We start from the raw sequence: 19304 nt of genomic DNA on the forward strand, positions 1-19304 counted from the left end.
CCCACTAGTTAGAGGAACACAGTCAAGTGACATTTCTCTGAGGCTTTAAATCTAATGAACCCATAAGCAAGGAAAGAATCCACAAATCCCACTTCCACAGAATAAAAAGAAAATGATAAAATGCACCATTCAGGGGATTTTTTTGAATGAAGGAAGTTTTCTCTACTAGAAGTTAATTTTATTCTTTCTTTGCTTTTGTTGTAGGAACTAGTTATTTATTAAAAAAATCTATGTGGACAAACTGTACACTTAGAAATTGTGGAGAAACCCACATCGGCTGCCATTGTTGTTGTTTTCTTCTTCTTCCATTTTCTCTCCCTGTCTTGCCTTTCCTCTCTCCCTCTTTTCCTTCCTTTTCTCATTTCTTTTCACTTCCAAACTCCTTTGCTTCAGTTCCTGTTTTTGTCTCCCACCACTCTTTGTCAAACCTTTCCCTCATCCTTGCTCCCCAGGCTGCTGCTTTTCCAGGGCTCACAGTGAATTTCAATGTGCCGGGGGAGGGGGGGGGTAGTGGGGGTGGGTGGGGAGGAGGGGGACAAAGAACAGGAGGACCACCGAAAATGATGGTTCTAGAAGCTTATGTGTTTGAGAGCCTGTGAAATCCTCCCTGGCCTCAGAGATTTTAAATTGTTCCAATCTATATTTTCTTTGTCTTTTATGCTTCTAAAGCTTCACATCCAATAGCCACATTTGTATCCAAAGCATGGATTCTTTAGAGTTTGACAAAGCTGATCCCATGCATTCAATTTCCATAAATCCCTTAAAGTGTTTGACCAACTTTTCTCATTTTGCAAAAACGTCTAACAAAATCACAGGGGAAAACAATTGTTCTTGACATCACAACAGTTTAATATGGTAACTTATTCATTAAATTGTGCTTCACATCAATGGAGATCCTCAGTTCTACAAACTATCATGTTTTAAATAGCAATAAGGGTTGATAATGTCACAATACAATCTCCTAGTACCCGAGTTCATACATATTATTGCACAGAAACAAAAGGAAATATCTCTTAGGTGAAATAATTTACTATCTATTGGATAACTATCTTTACATCTAAAATGGGGCACCAGATAAAAGTCTAGATTTTTCTTTCCAACATTTTTCATCTTTGATACATTAAATGAAAAATAATGCAAACAAAACCCAGAAAGTACCTCTGGGGAACAAAAAGAAACAAGAGAAAAAGGAAAGAAAAGATGGCCATGTGATTACAAACAAAAGAAATGATGGGTTGGTGGAGGGCAACTGTGACAATAACTAAACCACACAAACTCTGCTTCCTTAGAACGCCGTCTTCCCCGGCAAGAACTGAGGTCTTTCAGCACTGACATCTGGCCCTTTGAGGAGTTCCCACAGTGCAGCAGAGCACGTATCGCGCAGAGGCTCCATTTAATGCGTCAAAGGATGACAGTTGCAGCCTTTTCCGTAGAAAAGGAAACAGAACACAGGCTTCGGAAACATCTGTGCTTCGGCGTTCTCAGATCTGGAGTTTTGTTAGGTCACCTCGAGTCCTTGCCTGGAAGTTCAGGGGCTTTGGTCTTGCAGATGTAGCTGGTGTTCATAGCAAGGCCAGTCCTTCTGGAAATCTCAACACTTCTGCAAGGTGGATTGGTTTTGCCAACGTGTGGCGTGGATGGGTCCATGTGTGTTCCATCCACGAGGCTACAAAACACACAGGTCTCAGAACTCACCCACTTGCCCAGAAGGGCTAATTCAAAGTTTTAGGGGGTTAATTCAGATGCGTCCAGGTGAATGTGGTAGGAGGACAGCAGGATTCTGTCCCGTGGAGAACGGAGGAGGGGGATAAGGAAGGTGCCTTGGAGAAGGAACCTCTCTCTGCGTGCTCCCCAGAGGCGATGTGACTGGGTGGAATCATCAGACTCAGGCTGCCCTGATACCCAGCCGGGAGACTTTCAGTTGGAGTTCTGATGACCAGTGGAGGCACAATAACTGTGGGAAAGGAAAGCCTTGGAGACGAGCTGTGAACAGATCGGGGTATCCTTTGTCTGAGTCCAACCCAGGTTTCCCTTTGATCCAACCCTTCCAACTCATTCAGCCTTCAGTCCTGTCGATGTTCTCGTCCTGCTTCATGAGCCTCATGCCCTTGTCATCTCTTTTAAGTGGCCCAAAGAAATACAGTCCACATGTCTTCAGCCTGCTCTTGTTCTTGAGGACAGAAACCGTATGTCGTTTTTCTATTTTTCAATATTTCCTGGCACATATGTAATTCCCATTCTTTTCACCTTTGAAAGACTGCTTCCCTTTTAGGAGCCCTCTCCTCCTCTATAGTTACTCCTACTCTTCCAAACCCCCACCCCTGCATGATCCCATTATACAGGACTTTCTTCTCAGCTAGAGGTCAAGTTTAGAGAGGAAGATGATCGACTCTGTGTGAAGATGTTAGCCTATGACAGCTTAAAGCATTTCCTCTCTCTGGCAAATGTGCAAGGGGACTCATTTAACACCAAATATAACCTTTAAGAACCAAAGCAATAAGTTGCTGATAAAATTCCAGAGACCTGGGGAAGAAGTAGAGAGGAGGGGAGATTTTTTGAGCAGGGTTCTATTGATCATTCCTCACACCTAACTATTCCGGCTATTACTGATTCTAGATATTTCTAACACTGAGCTTCCCTAAGGAGTTGTGAGCATATTCCCTCAGCCTTCATCTTGAATCGGACTCTGGATTGGCTGGGGTGAACAGCCAGCATGAGGTGTTTGAACGTCTGTGCTTCTCAATCTCCCCTGAAACACTGCCCATCTCTTGGACATTTCACTGCTAATAAGATGATTCCTCATGGGAGGCAGGGGTTGTGAGCCAACTCTACCAGTTTCCTTGGTATCTTGTAAGTCAGTAGTTCTATAAGAAGGTAAGGAAAGATATAAATCAATAAAGACTTAGATTTCATATTCTTGCAATTCCCAATCCTAATACTGATGCTGAAGAGCATAAAGTAGTAGCGAAGGCTCTGAAGTCAAGACGGGGGCTCTAAGCAACTTTCTTGTTAATAAACTAGAATTGAGAAATCTTTTAACATCTCTAAATCCCCATGTGAAACTATCAGATGGGATAATGAATAGAGGTCCTCTGTAGCTAACACACAAGACAGTAGTGGAGATAAAATGGGATACTGAGTGTACAAATGTTTGGAAAGCATTAAATGCTATACAAAGTTATGAATTTTAATCTAATCCTTTGCAAAACATATGATAGAATAGAGAACTCTGAAGAGCACTCGAAATATTTTTCAATTCCCTTTGGTGGCAGAGACTGATAGTTTTATCAGTATTAAGTTTCACATTGCCTCTTTTAATAATAGATTCCCCCCTGTTGGTCAAGGTGCATGGCAACCAATAAGGAAGACATTTCCTGGCATCCTTTGTTTACTTGTAGCTAATGGCTAGGTTCTAGCCCATGAGATGTGAGTGGAAGCGATATTTGCAACTTCCTTCCGTGCCCTCTCTGTTGTCTGAAATACAAACAAGATGGCAGGAGCGGCAGCAGGCACCTTGTATCATGAGGTGGCAGGCACGTGTTCGTATGAAAGAGCAACAAAGAGGGGGCCTGGGCTTCTGTAACTCACCAGAGCTATCCCACCAGTTTGTCTTTTAAATGAGAGGACAATGGCTTTGATCTCCTTGAAGTCATTATTATTTTGAATTTCTCTGTTAAAGTGGCCAAGTGGGAATCCTATCCTATGGATTTAATGTTTGTTTTTGTTTTTGTTTTAATGATCCGTGCTCATCTCCTTGCCAGGTCTATCTCTGGTAGACTTTCTTCCCTGTATAAATACTATCTTTACTCAGGTTTGAACAAGTCCTCATATTTCAAACCCTTGATTAGATGATGACCAAGTTACCTCCTCTAGATGATAAGAAACACGGTCTTATAATTCCTTAATAGCACACATGATATCCTTAGCTGTTGCCCAACACTGATTGCTAGTGTTATTAGTTATTAGAAGGAATATCCAAATAATTCTCAGGGCAGGCTTTCTCTGGTTAGCAAGAGTAGGCTGCCAAAAAATTAAAAAGAGACAGAAGAGATAGTATACCTTAGTCCCTGATGATAATTTAAACACACACACATAAACACGCACAAAAGGACACCCCTGTCCCAATCTGGGGCTCTCCTTGCCAAGAGAAGGGAAGGAATGTCTACCTGGGTGTTGTAGGAGTCAGTAGGATGTGGAAGCCCCTGGGGAATTTTCTCCCCCTCCTCTTGGGCTTTTAACAGCAATGTACCTGGTATTGATTTGGTTTTGGATCTTAAAGCTGTTGACTCCCCATGGCTCCCAAGATCCAGATGTCTTCTGTTGGCATCCCCTCTCTGAGCTTCACTCAGCATGTAGGTGTTCAGTCAATTTTTGGAGAACAAACTGTGTCCTTACCTCTTCATTTCTATCAACATAGGACCCCAGGGATATGACAAGCGTGCTGCTTTCGAATGAAATGATATGAGGGAGGAAGCCTGTGTCGGTCTTTTTAATTTGCTCAGCACTGGCCTCGGGCCAACACAAAGAGATGGTTTCTCCTCTGAACATCCTGATATCTGGTCTCAAGTGGAGCTCCATACATCACGCCTTCAGCGGCAAAGAGCCTTTTGATATAAATCCCGAGATGCCTAAGGAACAGTGTGAAGTCAGCAGAGGCTGCCTCCAAGTCTCAGCTATGCATGAACTCCCTGCCAAACATTTAAAGGGAGTTTAAAAGAAACAATCCGAATGCTTTCTAACTTGTTTTGATTTTCCACATGACAAAACACTGGATTGCTATTGTGTGAGTGTGTGTGTGCGAGCGTGTGCGCGTGTGCGTGTCACAGCGGCAAGCAGATAATTTGCAGCTCTGCCATTCCAGGCAGAACATTAGATCCTAACATCGAAATGTGACGATGGAGAGAGAGCTGCTCATTAACTGTAGCTGCCATCTTCTTCCCTCTCTACCTCAGGAACAAATCACGGGTAAGATTTTGTGAGTCTAATTTCTACCGACTAACAAGCAATGTCTATTTGGTCCCTTTAACTTACATATGTCTCAAAAAGTATGACTGCCTAAAAAGTCATCAATCTCTCAGCTTGCTGGTGGGCCAGGGATGTGGAGACGTCCGGGCTCACCCCAGGCAGCGTGGCTCTGGGTCACGGCCGGCTCAGGGCTGGCACAGTTGTGCCACGCACGTGGGTTAGAGACAAATCCTTCTGGGCTTTAATAGCTGGCTTCTTGCATGATTGGCAGGAAGCTTTTATCCCTCATGGAACACACGAGTAAAAGGAGCTTGCACTTTGCAGTCGGCCACATCTAGCATACAACCTATGAGGAAGCCGGTTATTGTCTGTGGGATTCACTTTTCCCATCTACGTAATTGGGCCCAATAATATCTACCTTGTTGTGAATAGATTTAAAGTATGAAAAGGGCCCCCCCACAGTGATGGACACAAGGGAGGCCCCCAATAATACTCCCCTCACGGGGCAGATGAAGCCAAGGGTAGTGAGAGAAGTACAAAGCCGCTTCTCCAAATCTCTCTTTGATGGAGACACTGGGCTCCCCTCTGTGCAGGCAGGCACTCCATGAATGCTTGTGGGTTGATTGACTCTCAACCCCAGAGAGACTATTCTGGAGGCTGAGATGTGGCTTACGTAAAGCTGGCTTAAACATCAAACATGTTAGATATCAATGAAATAGGCTTTTCAATCTGATTTAGGGGTTTCACTCATTTTGCCTTGAGCTCCTTGAAAGGACTGATCAGATCAATGTTGTGAAACTCTTGACCCGCTCTGATCCTGCTCCTGAATGCTAGGCAAGGGCTTTCTATCCCCTTTTCCCCGCTTTTCCCCTTATTATTCGACAAACTTGGTGTTCCTGTAGTTGTGATTGGGAAAAATTGAAAACGAGAAGCAATTGGCAATGCAGCACATTTTCAGGTCCTGTCTCACACACTCCAGACCGAGCTGCCAGCTGTGGGCATAGTCTAACAAGAGGAGAAGATCATGTGGGTAGAAGAAGGTTACCAGGCTGGAGATAGTCAAGATGTTGGGAGGTAGTCTGTCTAAACTCCTGGGACAACTGGCCCACTGAGTTCCGTGTCTCCTAGCATAAATCAGTTATCATTTATTTAGTGACCCTGAAGATCTTTTGCATACCGTCTAGCTAAGCTCCTAGTCTTTGGGCCACATTCTTTTTAAACGTCTTCGCCTCTGTGCTATAGCAGAATTTCAAACTTGGAAGTATCATATCAAAGAAGATGATGGCTCCAAAGAGGTAAAACGGAAATACTCCTGGAAACACTACAAGTTCTGTAGCCTGTTTGGAAATGTTAGACATAGAGTTTTCTTCCTGCTTCCCCCAGCTCTTAATTTATGAGTCAATTCTTTTTGAACGAAAATAAAATCGGTAAAGGGTGATCTTAGACACTTGTTAATAAGCACATGTTCTCTTAAATGCCACTACCAGTGTTCATTTCTCAGGGCCTGTCCTGAGACATGCCTGTCCTGATTCTAGCAGCCATTCCCTAAAAGACGGGAGATGCAGCACGGCTCCGAGCTGAGATGCAGGGACTTTGCGGGGTGTGAATCTCTAGCGATCGTCAGTAGGAGGGTGACCTTGTTTAAAAACAGCTGCAACAACAAAACACCGCTACTTATGATTTGAACCGCATTCGCACCGGGTTCAAGATGAGAGCGAACAGCAAAGCGAGGGTTGGCGTAAAACCTCATTTAAGGGTGGAAGGGGACTTCTTTCTTTCTCCTTCTCTCTAGACAGACCAGTATTTCCATTACAGAGGCCGTGTGAAACAGACCAGTTTCAGCAGAACATCCAAGCCATAATTTGGCTTTTCATGTGTGCCTCTGTGGGTTCCCATGCTGCTGCAAAGGATGTTTTCAAGAACTGTTTCTTTCTGGTGCTTCTCTCCTTGAGCTTCTAAGGACGTCTAAGTCAGATGCATCCCTACCCTACTTAATATCATGGATTGAAAAACGTCAGGGGAAAAAAAGAAGAAGAAGACAGATCCTCTCCAGCTGGGCAAGGATGAAGACAAAGAGGAAGCAGGTGTCCAAATCAAGCCACCTACAGCCAGATGTCCTCCAAAAGGCCCATCCTTCTCCAAGGTAACCAACACCACAGAAGGTCGGTGCGCCTGCTCATCCCCCCGCGTCCTGAGGAAGGAGAGCGCAGGGGGTCACCATCTCACCACCTGGCTGTTGTAGTCCTCGGTGACCACCCCGTCTGTGTTCCCATCCTCCTTGGGCCACCGGTGGCCCCTGTGCTCCCGCTGCAGCCTGCGCCCCTCCCGCCTCTTTTGCCGGTCCCTCTGGTGCTCTAGCTGCTTGGTGTGGTGGTAGCGCTGCTGGAAGAGATCCTTCGCGTACTCGTAAAGCTGCATGTCCAGGAAGTTGAGCTCCTCGATGCGCTGGCGGGCGCCCTCGTTGATGTCCACGTTGGAAGCCCGCGTGATGTTGAACTGCGTGAAGGGGGAGATAAACTTGAGGTTGAATGTCCTCTCAAAGAGAAACTGAGTCTTCCTCTGGAATTCCGTGAGCCCAAAGAAGGCCATGTTCTTCAGGTTGTTTTTCGCGCTCTGCAACAGGATGGTGTTTCTCTCGCTCTCATTCATGAAAGTCAAGTTGTAGCAGCCCACCAGGCTCAGGTCGGCCAGCATGCGCACCTGGCGGTTGTTGGCCAGGTTGTAGGTGCAGTCCATGAACTCCCGCAAGCTGACCCCAGACCAGTCGTCCCCGGGGTAGCAGGTAGGCAGCTCATCAGGGGTGGGGCTTCTCCCATCACACATGTGGAGGGAGGTTTTCCACGTGGCCCCTCTCTGGACGTGTTTCCACTCGCTCAGGTAACGTGACACTGGATCCCGTAACATGGTGATGTAATAGAAATTCCTGGAAGAAATTAGAAGGAAGAGGGTCAGTCAGTCGTTGACAACCACAGCTCTGGGATTCTGAACCTCCGTTGTGTTTATATCAGTACTGAGTCAATTGCCTCTTCTGCCCAATGTTCATGCGAGCGTCGTTGCTTGGATTTGCACCTATCAGGCAAATGTTCCCAAATGTGATATTTCCATAAACATGCATGGACCGGTTTTCAATACCATTCATTTGTTGGGTATTTCCTCCCTGCTCCAGTGTGGGGAGAGATGTGGTGGGGGAATAGGTCATTCATTCATTAAGCAATTTCTTCACTGATAAATTACTACCAGAAATAACAATACCTTATGTTAAGAAAACACACCAAGAGTTTTCAAAGTTATTCTCCAACCAATGTTTTATTTGATCCTTACAACAAACCTTTGTAGCAGATGTGGGACTATTTGACAGGGAAACGTGCAAGGAGGCAAAGTGATTCATCCAAGGTTGTGGGACCAAAAAGGGCAAAGCCGGGAGCCAAGCCTCCTTAGTCTTGCCTGTTTACACTGCTGTTTTGGATTACAAGGTAGGTGGGGTTGGGGGACGATGTGTTGTATGTGGAGACTGATGTTCACTGAACACCTACTGTGTACTAAGAGCTGTGACAGGTGCTTTATGATACTAGCACAGATAATCCTCAGCACAATTTCACAAAAGGTTCTTTATCATAACTTCTTTTTCTTCAAAGCTGAGACCATAGAGACTGAAAAAGGTGAAAACACAGCCTAAGATCCTAGAATGAATTAATACTTGAACTGCAATGGAGTCCAGGCCTATTGATTTTAACACTTCTGTGCTTTCCTATGTACTGTATTGCTATTTTAAAAATAAAAATATAATTAATATTTATTGAATGTCTGTTTTTTTAATTTTTAAAAAAGTTTATTTTTGAGAGACAGAGAGACAGAGAGAGAGAGAGAGAGAGAGAGAGAGAGAGAGACAGAGAGAAGAACCATGAGCAGGGGAGGGGCAAAGAGAGAGGGAGACACAGAATCTGAAGCAAGATCTAGGCTCTGAGCTGTCAGCACAGAGCCCGATGCGGGTCTCAAACCCACAAACTGCGAAATCAGACCTGAGCCGAAGTCAGACGCTTCACTGACTGAGACACCCAGGCCCCTTGAATGCCTATTAGTTGTCAGGTACTGTGGTTATTATAAGCACAGGTCTTCTCTACTGGCATCAGATGGAACATTGAGAAGAAATATGTCTTTCAAATGGTTAGCTTCAGAATGATTCTGTAAAGATCAGGGTGCTTCTGGCTTAAAGAGGCAAGAAAACTGTAAAGAGGCAAGAAGAGAGTTGGAAAAGTAGATAGGTAAAGACACAACACAAAGCATTACAGGAAAGTAAATATTGATTAAAATGAGGAAAACCCTTCTCATGATCTGAGCTGCCTCCCAATGGAATGAGCTGCCCACCCACCACTGGGACGAGGAGTGACAGTCAGAATGCCCCTGAGTAGACAAATGGTCCTGAAGAGCTCAGAAAGGAAGACTGGTCTTCCCTTGGCCAAGCTAACCTGGATTTTTTTTTTTTTTAACTTAATACCCAGGAAAAGCAATGACAAACATAAGGGCTTTGAGGGTGCACTGCTTTTGATGCTGCTTTTAAAAAGGAGTTGATAGGGCGCCAGGGTCGCTCTGTCGGTTAAGTGTCAGTCGGTTAAGCATTGGGCTTTGGCTCAGGTCATGATCTCGCAGTTCATGAGTTCGAGCCCTGTGTTGGGCTCTGTGCTGACAGCTCAGAGCCTGGAGCCTGCTTCAGATTCTGTGTCTCCCTCTCTCTGCCCCTCCCCTGCTCATGCTCTGTCTCTCCCTTTCTCTCTCTCAAACATAAATACACATTAAAATAAATAAGTAAATAGGAATAGATGAACTATAATATTTGAAACTACACATTTACTATATTCAGTTATTCTGAATGTCTAGCCAGACAGTTTGAAACGTGCTAATGAAACTGCACTACCTTAAGGAATGCTAGCGTCTCCTTAAATTAGAAAGAGGAATGTGCTGACCACAGACAGGCCAGCCCCAGCCCTTGCTGTGGCCAGGCCCCATTTTACGTTACTCCATTGTCTTTCACTGTGACAGAATGACAATTCCATCAGTGGGAGAAAATTTCCTGAAAGGTCAGTAGGGAAAGCAAAAAACAACTTGATACAGCTTCTGGACTCCACGACGAAATGTTGATGGCGAAGTTTTGTTCAGAGTAGGTATTACTATGGTTGAACGCTATATGACATGTCATTACTTAATCCTGCTTTGGTCCCATCTCAGGGCTTGTTCATGTTTACACTTTATAAGCATAGACTGATGTTTATTTCACAAGACAATTGCATAATAAATATAGAAACACAATAATGATGATAGTCACATAACTCATTAAGGATGCCAAACACTTCAAGACAGAACAATCTAAAGCAGACCGATCTTTAAATTGGGACAAAGACCGCAAATGGAAAATTTAAGATTTTCCTGTTAATTGGGCAGAACAGAAAACACACGCAAAAAAAGGATTTAAGGAAAACGCATGATGACAATCAGTTGATAAGTCTCCACCTCATTCACGTGTCTCAGAGTTAGAAACAATCTAGATTTTTTAAATTATCATAGGAGCTGGAGGGTTTTATGGCCAGGAATTACAATGGTTTGTGACATAAAGGTTTAACTGGAATCTGCTCCTGGAATTTTAGTGGCTTTTGTCTGACTCAGGAAAATTGGCCATAGAATTGCTGGGGCCCTCGTTCCATTGGAAATTTACAGGGTCTCAAAGCTGACTGAACCTGGCTTGGCTTAAAATGGTATTGGTTTCAAATTTAACTTTATTCAATTTAACACCGCAGTTAACAATGACCACCCAAGCTGTAGGATGATGTTTACATAAGTAAAATAAGTCCCAAATGTCTTCAGGTTCTGCCAGCTAAACAGGTAAGAGATCAATTTGTACGTAAAACTCCGACATCAAGACACAAAAATGTACTAGTGGGATATTTACATTGATGCAGTACAAAGTTATCCCAATCTCATGGTTCCGGAAAGGAATGGCCCTTCGCATTTAAGTATTGCCTTAGTCAGACATATTCTCACGTATGTTGTGTTTCCTTGTTTAAATCCTGCCAAGGATTCAAAATAGAAATTTAGAAAAACAGTAAAAATAAAACAACGGGTTGCAGAGCACTCAAGTACTGGTGAAAGACAAAACACTTAAACATGATCAATTAAATAATTTTTTCTCATCTCTACTTTTCATTTGCTTCTCTCCTTTCAGACAGAACACTGCAAAGATCACTGTTAAAATGATGTCTATGTCCAGGCCACACGCCCACATGTGCAGCGTACAAGCTTTGCTCAGGTTTTATGAATCTTCTGCTCGCTCCAAAGAACAACACGTACTCATTATCTTCTGTTCTCCAGACGCCTGATTCAGTTTCTAGGGAGAAGTCTTAGAGGGTGCCACACTACTTAAATTTGCACGTTTCTTTTGTACGCCTTTCTTGTTCAACAGCACAATGGAAGGTAAAGCAAAGAACAGAGAAAGACTAGCCCCAGCTCCCTAGCAAAGCCTGTTATGGCCACAGTGTGGAGGTCTTCATCCACTCTCTCCGTCTTTCCTAACGCAATCTCCTCGCCTAGGTACAGCGTCATCTGTTCAGATGCCGTCCTTGCAGTTGACTTCAACTCCCCTCAGATTTGGGAAACACAAATAAGTAAACTACTATTTTCCTCCCTCATCTACCATTCATTCATTTGTTAATTCTGCCAATGTTAATTGAGCCCCTTGTGTTTGGTAAGCACGTGAGGGGGTGGGGTAGGGTGGGTAGGAGACATCAGGGACTCAGAGATTACCAACACATCACCCTCAAGGGGATCTCCAGCACCCAGTGATTTTGTTGCAGTGAAAGAATCGCTAACTACCACGGTAAGGGAATGTTCTACCAGTCTCCTGGGACCACAGCAATCTCCGAGACAGATAACTTTATTTGTCGGTGACAGCATTCTGTCAGCAGGTCGTCCGTTTGCCACCAACTTCATCGAGAGTTTGGGCGAATTCATTTAAGAATGTCTATAAGGCAATTGCAGCCCTTTCGAATTGTCATTCTTGGGCCCCCAAGGTAATGATGGCAAATATGGGGTGTGCTCGGGAAGATTAGGGAACAAGTCACCTTGGTTAGTTCAAGGATGATTTTAACTGATGATGATCATCTGGGCCATCGTGGCTTTCTCAAGTTCAGGGCCACAGAAAACACACTTTTCCACGGCTGCTTTAGAACCACCTGAACGTCCTGCTCTGCTCTGAGGGAATCACATCAAACAATTCTACATGCAGCACAGAGGCATGACTGCCCTCCTTCAGTCTTTGACTTGTCTTTCGCTCACTCGCAAGCTGCTGCCTGGTCTTTTGTGGCCCAACTCCACCTTGCCTGATTTTTCCAGCCTCTGGGGTTTCCTGCATTACTCACTGCACTTTTAACCTGCACGTGAACATCGTGATCACCTCTACCCTTGAATCTCCCTTTTGATAACTGGACTCAGGCCTCATGTCCCACAACACCTCACACAAAGTCCTGCTCATAGCAGGTGATCAATACACGATGCCACATAAAAGAAATGATCATCGTATGAGATTAAATGTATTTTAATAACTAAGGTTAATATCGCCTTTGATAAATATGCCACTATCTTCTTTCCTAAAACAAATCCAATATTATTTTTGACTGTTTAAAATGTGTGAAAAGTAGAAAAAGATACATAATCTATGAGTGTATCCATCATTTGAGTGTGATGGTCCACGTGCAGAGAGAGACAGTCAACACAGACTTTGGGTAAAAAGTAGAGTGTTCAAGCAACAGGTAATTAGTAGCAATGAGGTGGCTTTTTAAAAATGTTAAGCTTACTAGTTTTCTTCCCTATTGCTTCAAAAATCTGTATTTCACCAAGCAGTTTATTGTATAATTGCTCATTTCTTTAATTAGCAAGCCATTTAATTAACACACGCTTATCGAGGGTTTGTTATGTGTAAGGATCTGCTCTAACAAATGTGGAGAACATAAAAAAAGAATAAAATGCCCTCAAGTATTGTGTGTGTAAGGGTGGTCGATTAGAAAAAGCCATTGCGTAGCATGTTACGGAGGTAAGGAGTGAACAGGCAATATTTAAGAGAATAGTTACGAATGTACGGAGAGAAGAGTGGTCTAATTAGACCAGGAGGTTCGTGTTGTGCCTTTCACAAAATGTTTGTTTAATATATGAATGGGTGGGAGCTACAATAGGATGCTGAGTCCGAGGAGTCACGGGCTCTGAATACAACTGTCTATTCCCCAAATGGGAAATGTGTTGATTTAAGAAGACTCATTTAGCAACAGTGTTCAGTGTAGACGGAAGTAGGCAGAGCCAGGAGAGACATTTGGTAGCTGTGGTGAAGGGCCAGCGGGGAAGAGCCCAGAACCATCGGTGTGGATGAGGAAGAATCAGGGACAGATTCCTATCATGCACCCATCTGTCATCCTTCCTTCCCTACTTCCACATTGCCAGCTTCCTCCAAACTACCTTTCCCTCTGTATATTCTTCTTCCCTTTTACCTCATCCTTCCTTTTCAATTCCTAAATGAAAGAAGGCAGAGCCAGTATGCCCATCAAAATGGTGGAATGAGAGTAGACGTCTCTAGAATCACCCTGCAAGTGGTGATTAAAAAATAGTTTTATGAGGCTATCACTTGCCTAGCCATTGAAAACACATCCAGAAGAATCTACAAAATGCTACGTTCACAGGAGAGATTTAATAAATGTATTCCTTCCACCAGTAGATTAACCCTTGTAAAATCAAGCAACAAAATTAGTAGCTCCATGGTCCACAGCTCTGTGCATTCAGAAAAAAACAGCTCAAGTAGAAACTCCTCCAGCCAACACCCTGTGATGTCCTCTGAGGAAGGAGCTTCTACTCCCCTGTAACCTGTGCCATTCATACTTTATCTTCATTCCAGTGACCAGTGACTGTTCCATCCCTTGAACAGGTGTCATGCCTCACTCTTCTTGTTTCACCCGGAGCATATGGTGCACGACTTTATACAACATGGATGTTCAGTTGTTCAATGTTTGTGGAATGAAAAAATATTTTATCAGCTACTGTCTCAGGGATTCTGATAGTGATACCCCCGGGAAACTGAACTTGGTGCCTGGACCAACAAAAGGTGACCCAGGCTAACGGTTTCTCTTAGCCTAGATCTTGTGAAATGTATGGAAAATAATCAATTTCTCCACCTTCCTCTCACCGTACACTTTTCAGTGAGTTTTCCCTACATAATCAAGTTTTGCCAAAGCTCAGCATCTCACAAAGAACGTTGTGAACAGTTGAAAGGTGGACTTGGGGGTCATCTGACGGAGATCTTTGGTCCTCCTAAAGGAGTGGTACAGACATCTAACAGTATACACCTTAAACATAAGCTGATGTGTGCATTTTCAAATAGTGACACTTAGCTCCCCTTCTGCCCTGCTGTACTGCGTACTGGAGTCATTTTCCAAATGCTCAGAATGGAATTAATTTCTTGACTCTCTTTAGAGCTGCACACTCATTATGGGCTACCCATTCTTCATTATCTCAGTAGAGTGTTATCTGCATTATACTGTATCTGATAGGCGGAATGGTGGCAGTTAGAGCTTGGCAATCAGACTGCCCTTTGACACAGTGATGAAAAGGCCTTTTATTCGAGCCTTGAAAACAAATTAAGGAATTTAAGAATGATGTTCTAAGCAAATGGGAAATTGGGAACTATGATTGTTAAGTATGGTAATAAAGAACTTTCAGAGGCTGACAATGGTGTGTGTCAGAGCGATTGGTTCCAAGGATGTCCAGTATTGTGATGAGAAAATGGAGACATGCATGTGTGGTTATCTTACTTCACACAGAAGCCACACGTCCCCCACCCAGCTGCCGCTGCTCCTCCCTCGCGGCGACTTACAAAGCAGCCAGACCCTTTTGGCTAAGGCCTTTTTATTTTATGTACTACCCAGAGATCTTGACTCTTTTCAGTTGGTAAGATAGAGGGGAGAGGAATGCCCACAGCCCTCCTCTCCTCCTCTCAGGAGGAGAGACACTTCTCATCACTTTTCCTGCCAGTGTACCTGATAACTTTAGAAGGAGAATACTTTTAGATGTAGCTGGTTTGACCCTTTTTGTTTGTAAATCAGTGATCCCCCACCTTCCCCCAGTTGGAAATGCAATACATCGGGGCACCTGAATGGCTCAGTTTGTTAAGTGTCTGACTTCAGCTCAGGTCATGATCTCACAGTTTGTGGTTTTGAGCTCCATGTCGGGCTCTGTGCTGACAGCTAGGACCCTGGAGCCTGCTTCAGATTCTGTGTCTCCCTCTCTCTCTGTCCACCCCCCTGCTGTGTTCTCATTCTCTCTCAAAAATGAATGAAAAAATTAAAAAAAATAAATGCAATACATTGATTTTCATGCCACTATGGAAAATATGAGCAATGCAGAATAGCCAAAAAGAAAAAAAATTAAAATTATGTATAAGCATTTCACTCATATATAACCACAGATAAATATATATTTTTCTTTATAGATTAAGGATCATAAATGAGCATGATATTTTTAACCTGTAATTTTAAGAAAAAGGGTTTTTTTTTACATTTATTTATTTTTGAGAGACAGAGTGAGACTGTGCAAGTAGGGGAGGGGCAGAGAGAGAAGGGGAGACACAGAATCCCAAGCAGGCTCCAGGCTCTGAGCTGTCAGCATGGAGCCCGATGTCAGGCTCTAACCCACGAACTGAGAGATTATGACCTGAGCTGAAGTCAGATGCCCCATCGACTAAGCCACCCAGGCTCCCTTAACCTGCACTTTAAGTCAAAACTACAGAGTGAACACTTTTTCTATTTTATTTAATATTTTTCTGTAAGAGTGTGATATTCCAATTATAGATGTACCATAATTTATGTGACTCATCTCCCGGTTTTGGACAATTAGACTGATTCTATTTGGAGGAGGATACTACAAACAATAATCTGGTGAATATCCCAAGCCATAAATATTGACGCAGGAATAAATTGCCAGGAGTAGAATTTTGAGTCAAGAGAATTGCCCCCATTTTGCTCTCAAAATGCCAAAATATAGCTGACCATCACTAGCATTGGAGAGGACAGGGTCCTTCCACGAGGCCTGACATCAGGAGGTGCTGGGGGACAAGGCCGCCCAGAAGCCAAGGGAGGCCTATAAAACAGGCTCCTGGCTCTGCTCCCTTCTGGTTGGACCAGGAAGAGGTCCTGCCGGGATCACATTTACCAAAGACGGATGTTCAAGGACCGCCGGGTGGGGCTTGTGACAGGGTGGTGTGGAAACATTCTTCCAAAAAGATTTGTTTATTTTGCACTTGATGAGCAGCTGGAACATCAAATTAGAGACTAGACATTTGTGGAATCAAATCCCACTCATCAGTCTTGCAGCTATATTAAAGCTGACATCTGGATCAGAAAGATGGAGGTCCCTCACCCGATTATATTGGGGCCGGTCCTCCAAGAAACAGCCCCTTGAGAGGCAGCATTTCTGCAGCTTTTAGTTGTCAACTAACTTTAATTATGAGAAGCCACAACACAGTACTAAAACAACCACACGAAAGCGTGAAATAAGAGGCTTCCGGACCACACTGGTCATTTCTCAGCGACGATCAGCCCACCTTCCAACCTCCCCAGAGGAAGAGGTAGTATTTATCGATAAGATAAAATTTTAAGTCCTGTCCCGTTGCTGCTTTATATTGACACGAACGCTAGGAGCCTCAGACTCACTAAAATGCCATGATTTTTGGGTGGTTGTCTAATTTGCTTTCACTTTCCCCCAAGTGGCTGCCGCAAGAATAAATTTCAGGGCATGCATGTTCCAGGGTCTTGTTTTTTGCTATCTTGCTGAGTACAGTTCCTTCCAGTACAGTTCCAAATGTGCCAGGGAGGGTCCTGCTCTCATGCATTATTCAGGCGCTTCCGTGCTTATTTGGTTCAGAGGCGCCCTGCTTTGCGCTGCCTTGCTGGGATTTGGGCAGGAGGACGTCTCAGGGCACTCCGCTCTGCAGAGCTGTGGTTTATGCGTGTGGGCATCCACCTGAAGCCTGGAGCCGCCCCAGAGTGAGATAAGGCCCAATTCCGTCTCACTTGCAGCTCTAATCCCAGCCGGGCACAGCGGAACACCAGATAGTACACTCCGATTGTGTTATCAGGCCGTGCGTGTTCTGCTGTGCTCTCTTCTTAGCTAATTTCCCAGACGCTGCTTTTAGCAAACGTGAGAATTACCCAGGGTAGAAGCAACGAGGTGTTTCCATTGCAATTGTTTTGCTGTAGCCAATTTGGAGAGGAAAAGAAGTAAATCGGGATATTTAAGAGCAAGGCACGTGTTTCAATATTTAGGCTTATCTCTGACGGCTTCGGTACACATTTTCCTAAAATATCTTAAGAACTTAAGAAAAAAATCATCTCTGTCCAGATTTTGCTGTGCTCGTCCATAAAAGACTCTTCTGAGTTAGGATTTTCCTAGATTCTGCTATCATGACTTGGCAATCATTTCAGGATATTTAACAAAATACCTGAGAGATCTCTGCTTGATTCCATCCCTTGGCAGTTCTCAAAGAAAGAGTGACTTGGAGGTCATCCCTTGCGCAAAGATTATGAACCAAGCTAACTTAAAATATGCAAAGTTCCATGTGAAACAAATATTGATATTAATAGCAGTAATAATAACGGCTAACATTTATTGAGCGCTGTCTATCTCCAAGTACAGTTATAAGTGCTGTATTTGCATTAACCAACTTAGACAGATACCATATGGTTTCACTCTTATGTGGATCCTGAGAAACTTAACAGAAACCCATGGGGGAGGGGAAGGAAAAAAAAAAAGAGGTTAGAGTGGGAGAGAGCCAAAGCATAAGAGACTGTTAAAAACTGAGAACAAACTGAGGGTTGATGGGGGGTGGGAGGGAGGGGAGGGTGGGTGATGGTATTGAGGAGGGTACCTTTTGGGATGAGCACTGGGTGTTGTATGGAAACCAATTTGACAATAAATTTCATATATTAAAAAAAAAATAAGAGTTACATAGGCTTTTAGATGGTGTCTGTAATTTCACCAAGCTCTCCCAAAGAGAGTTCTGATGGTCTCCTGTCCTCTTCTAGGAGTCAGGCTGTTTTAAAGATGCAGTTTATGAATTAATGCTGCAGTGGGCCAGGCTTTGTTTAACTCAAAGCTCTAGAAGCAAAATGAGCATTTTGGGTAAGGGGTTTGTGTTTACCTGTGGGGTGGGCAGCAGGAATGAGGGTGAGGCAGCACACTGTAGGGTCGGGGGGCAGAGGGTTTATCTCAGCTCTGGAGCATATGGGCTCAGAGGGTCCTCTAGATGGTCACAGCTTAGAAGTTCAGAAACACTTATCCCGACGTCGGCATGCACACAAAACTGCATAACAAATTTGCACTTGAGCTATAGAGACTAGTGGGAAAGACTGCAGCTGCATGAGTTTTTTAACACTCCTGAGGAATCTAGAAGCCAAAAGACTGCGGTAATCTCAGGACAATAATGGATGGTTGGAAATAGCGACACAAGAGAATTCCGATAAGGCAGAGCTCATGCAATGCCATAATTCTCTTCCTGGCTTTAACATAAGTCTTTTTTGAACACAATGCTACAAAATCTCAGAAATGTGTTCACAGGAGGTTGTCGGATCCTGAAGTTGGCTTTTGTTTCGGAAGAGAAGATTCAAGAAAATACACGTCAAGCTCTCCTCATTTGGACATTGTATGGGCGCATAATTTCGAGCACGTTGGAAACTTCACTGAAGGTGCAGTGGAAAGAGAATGGGTTTGAAGTCAGAAAGATCTGGACTTAGAATTTTGGACTTCAATTTTGGATCCTCCTCCCCCTTGATGTGCACTGGGTAGCTTATATGACCTCTGGGGGCCTTGGTTTCCTCATCTAAATAGCCAGGGTATATACATGCTTATTTCATAGAGTTGCAGGATTAAAGTAATGAGCGTGAAGGGCCCAGCGGCAGCTGATGCATGGCAGTCCCTTAACGTAAGTGCACACCCTTCCCTTTGACAGTTTTCCTTCTTACATGATTACCAGAACCTCAGGAACTAGCCAAATACCGTCAAGTTTTAAATGTTAAACAAGCTGCGTTAATCATAAAGAAAGAGAGAATGCTTTTCTATTTGTATAACATGCTTACAGTTCTCAAAACACTTTCCTTATCCATTATTGCACTTTATCCTCAGTAAAGGATTGTATCATAGCAGAATTTTCCAGGTGAGGACACTGGCGTTCAGACATAGGAAAGGATGTTCCTGAGGTCAAACAACTCAGGCGCAGTGGCTGTGGGACTTCTCTTCTGATCTGTCTTCAGCCACTATAC

The 19304-nt window shown here is 43.7% G+C and overlaps 1 protein-coding gene across 1 annotated transcript in view; it reads right to left on the reverse strand.

The window, feature by feature from the left end:
• Nucleotides 1-825: 825 nt before the first annotated feature.
• The window catches only part of HS6ST3 (heparan sulfate 6-O-sulfotransferase 3), a 660909-nt gene continuing 642430 nt past the window's right edge, over nucleotides 826-19304 (reverse strand). The window contains exon 2 of the mRNA XM_060636829.3: nucleotides 826-7888. Coding sequence (XP_060492812.1) covers nucleotides 7180-7888 — 709 coding nt within the window. The 3' untranslated portion in view covers nucleotides 826-7179. The remainder of the gene's footprint in view (nucleotides 7889-19304) is intronic.

The sequence above is a fragment of the Panthera onca genome, chromosome A1 (assembly GCF_046562875.1).
Source record: "Panthera onca isolate mPanOnc1 chromosome A1, mPanOnc1 haplotype 2, whole genome shotgun sequence".
Lineage (NCBI taxonomy): Eukaryota > Metazoa > Chordata > Mammalia > Carnivora > Felidae > Panthera > Panthera onca.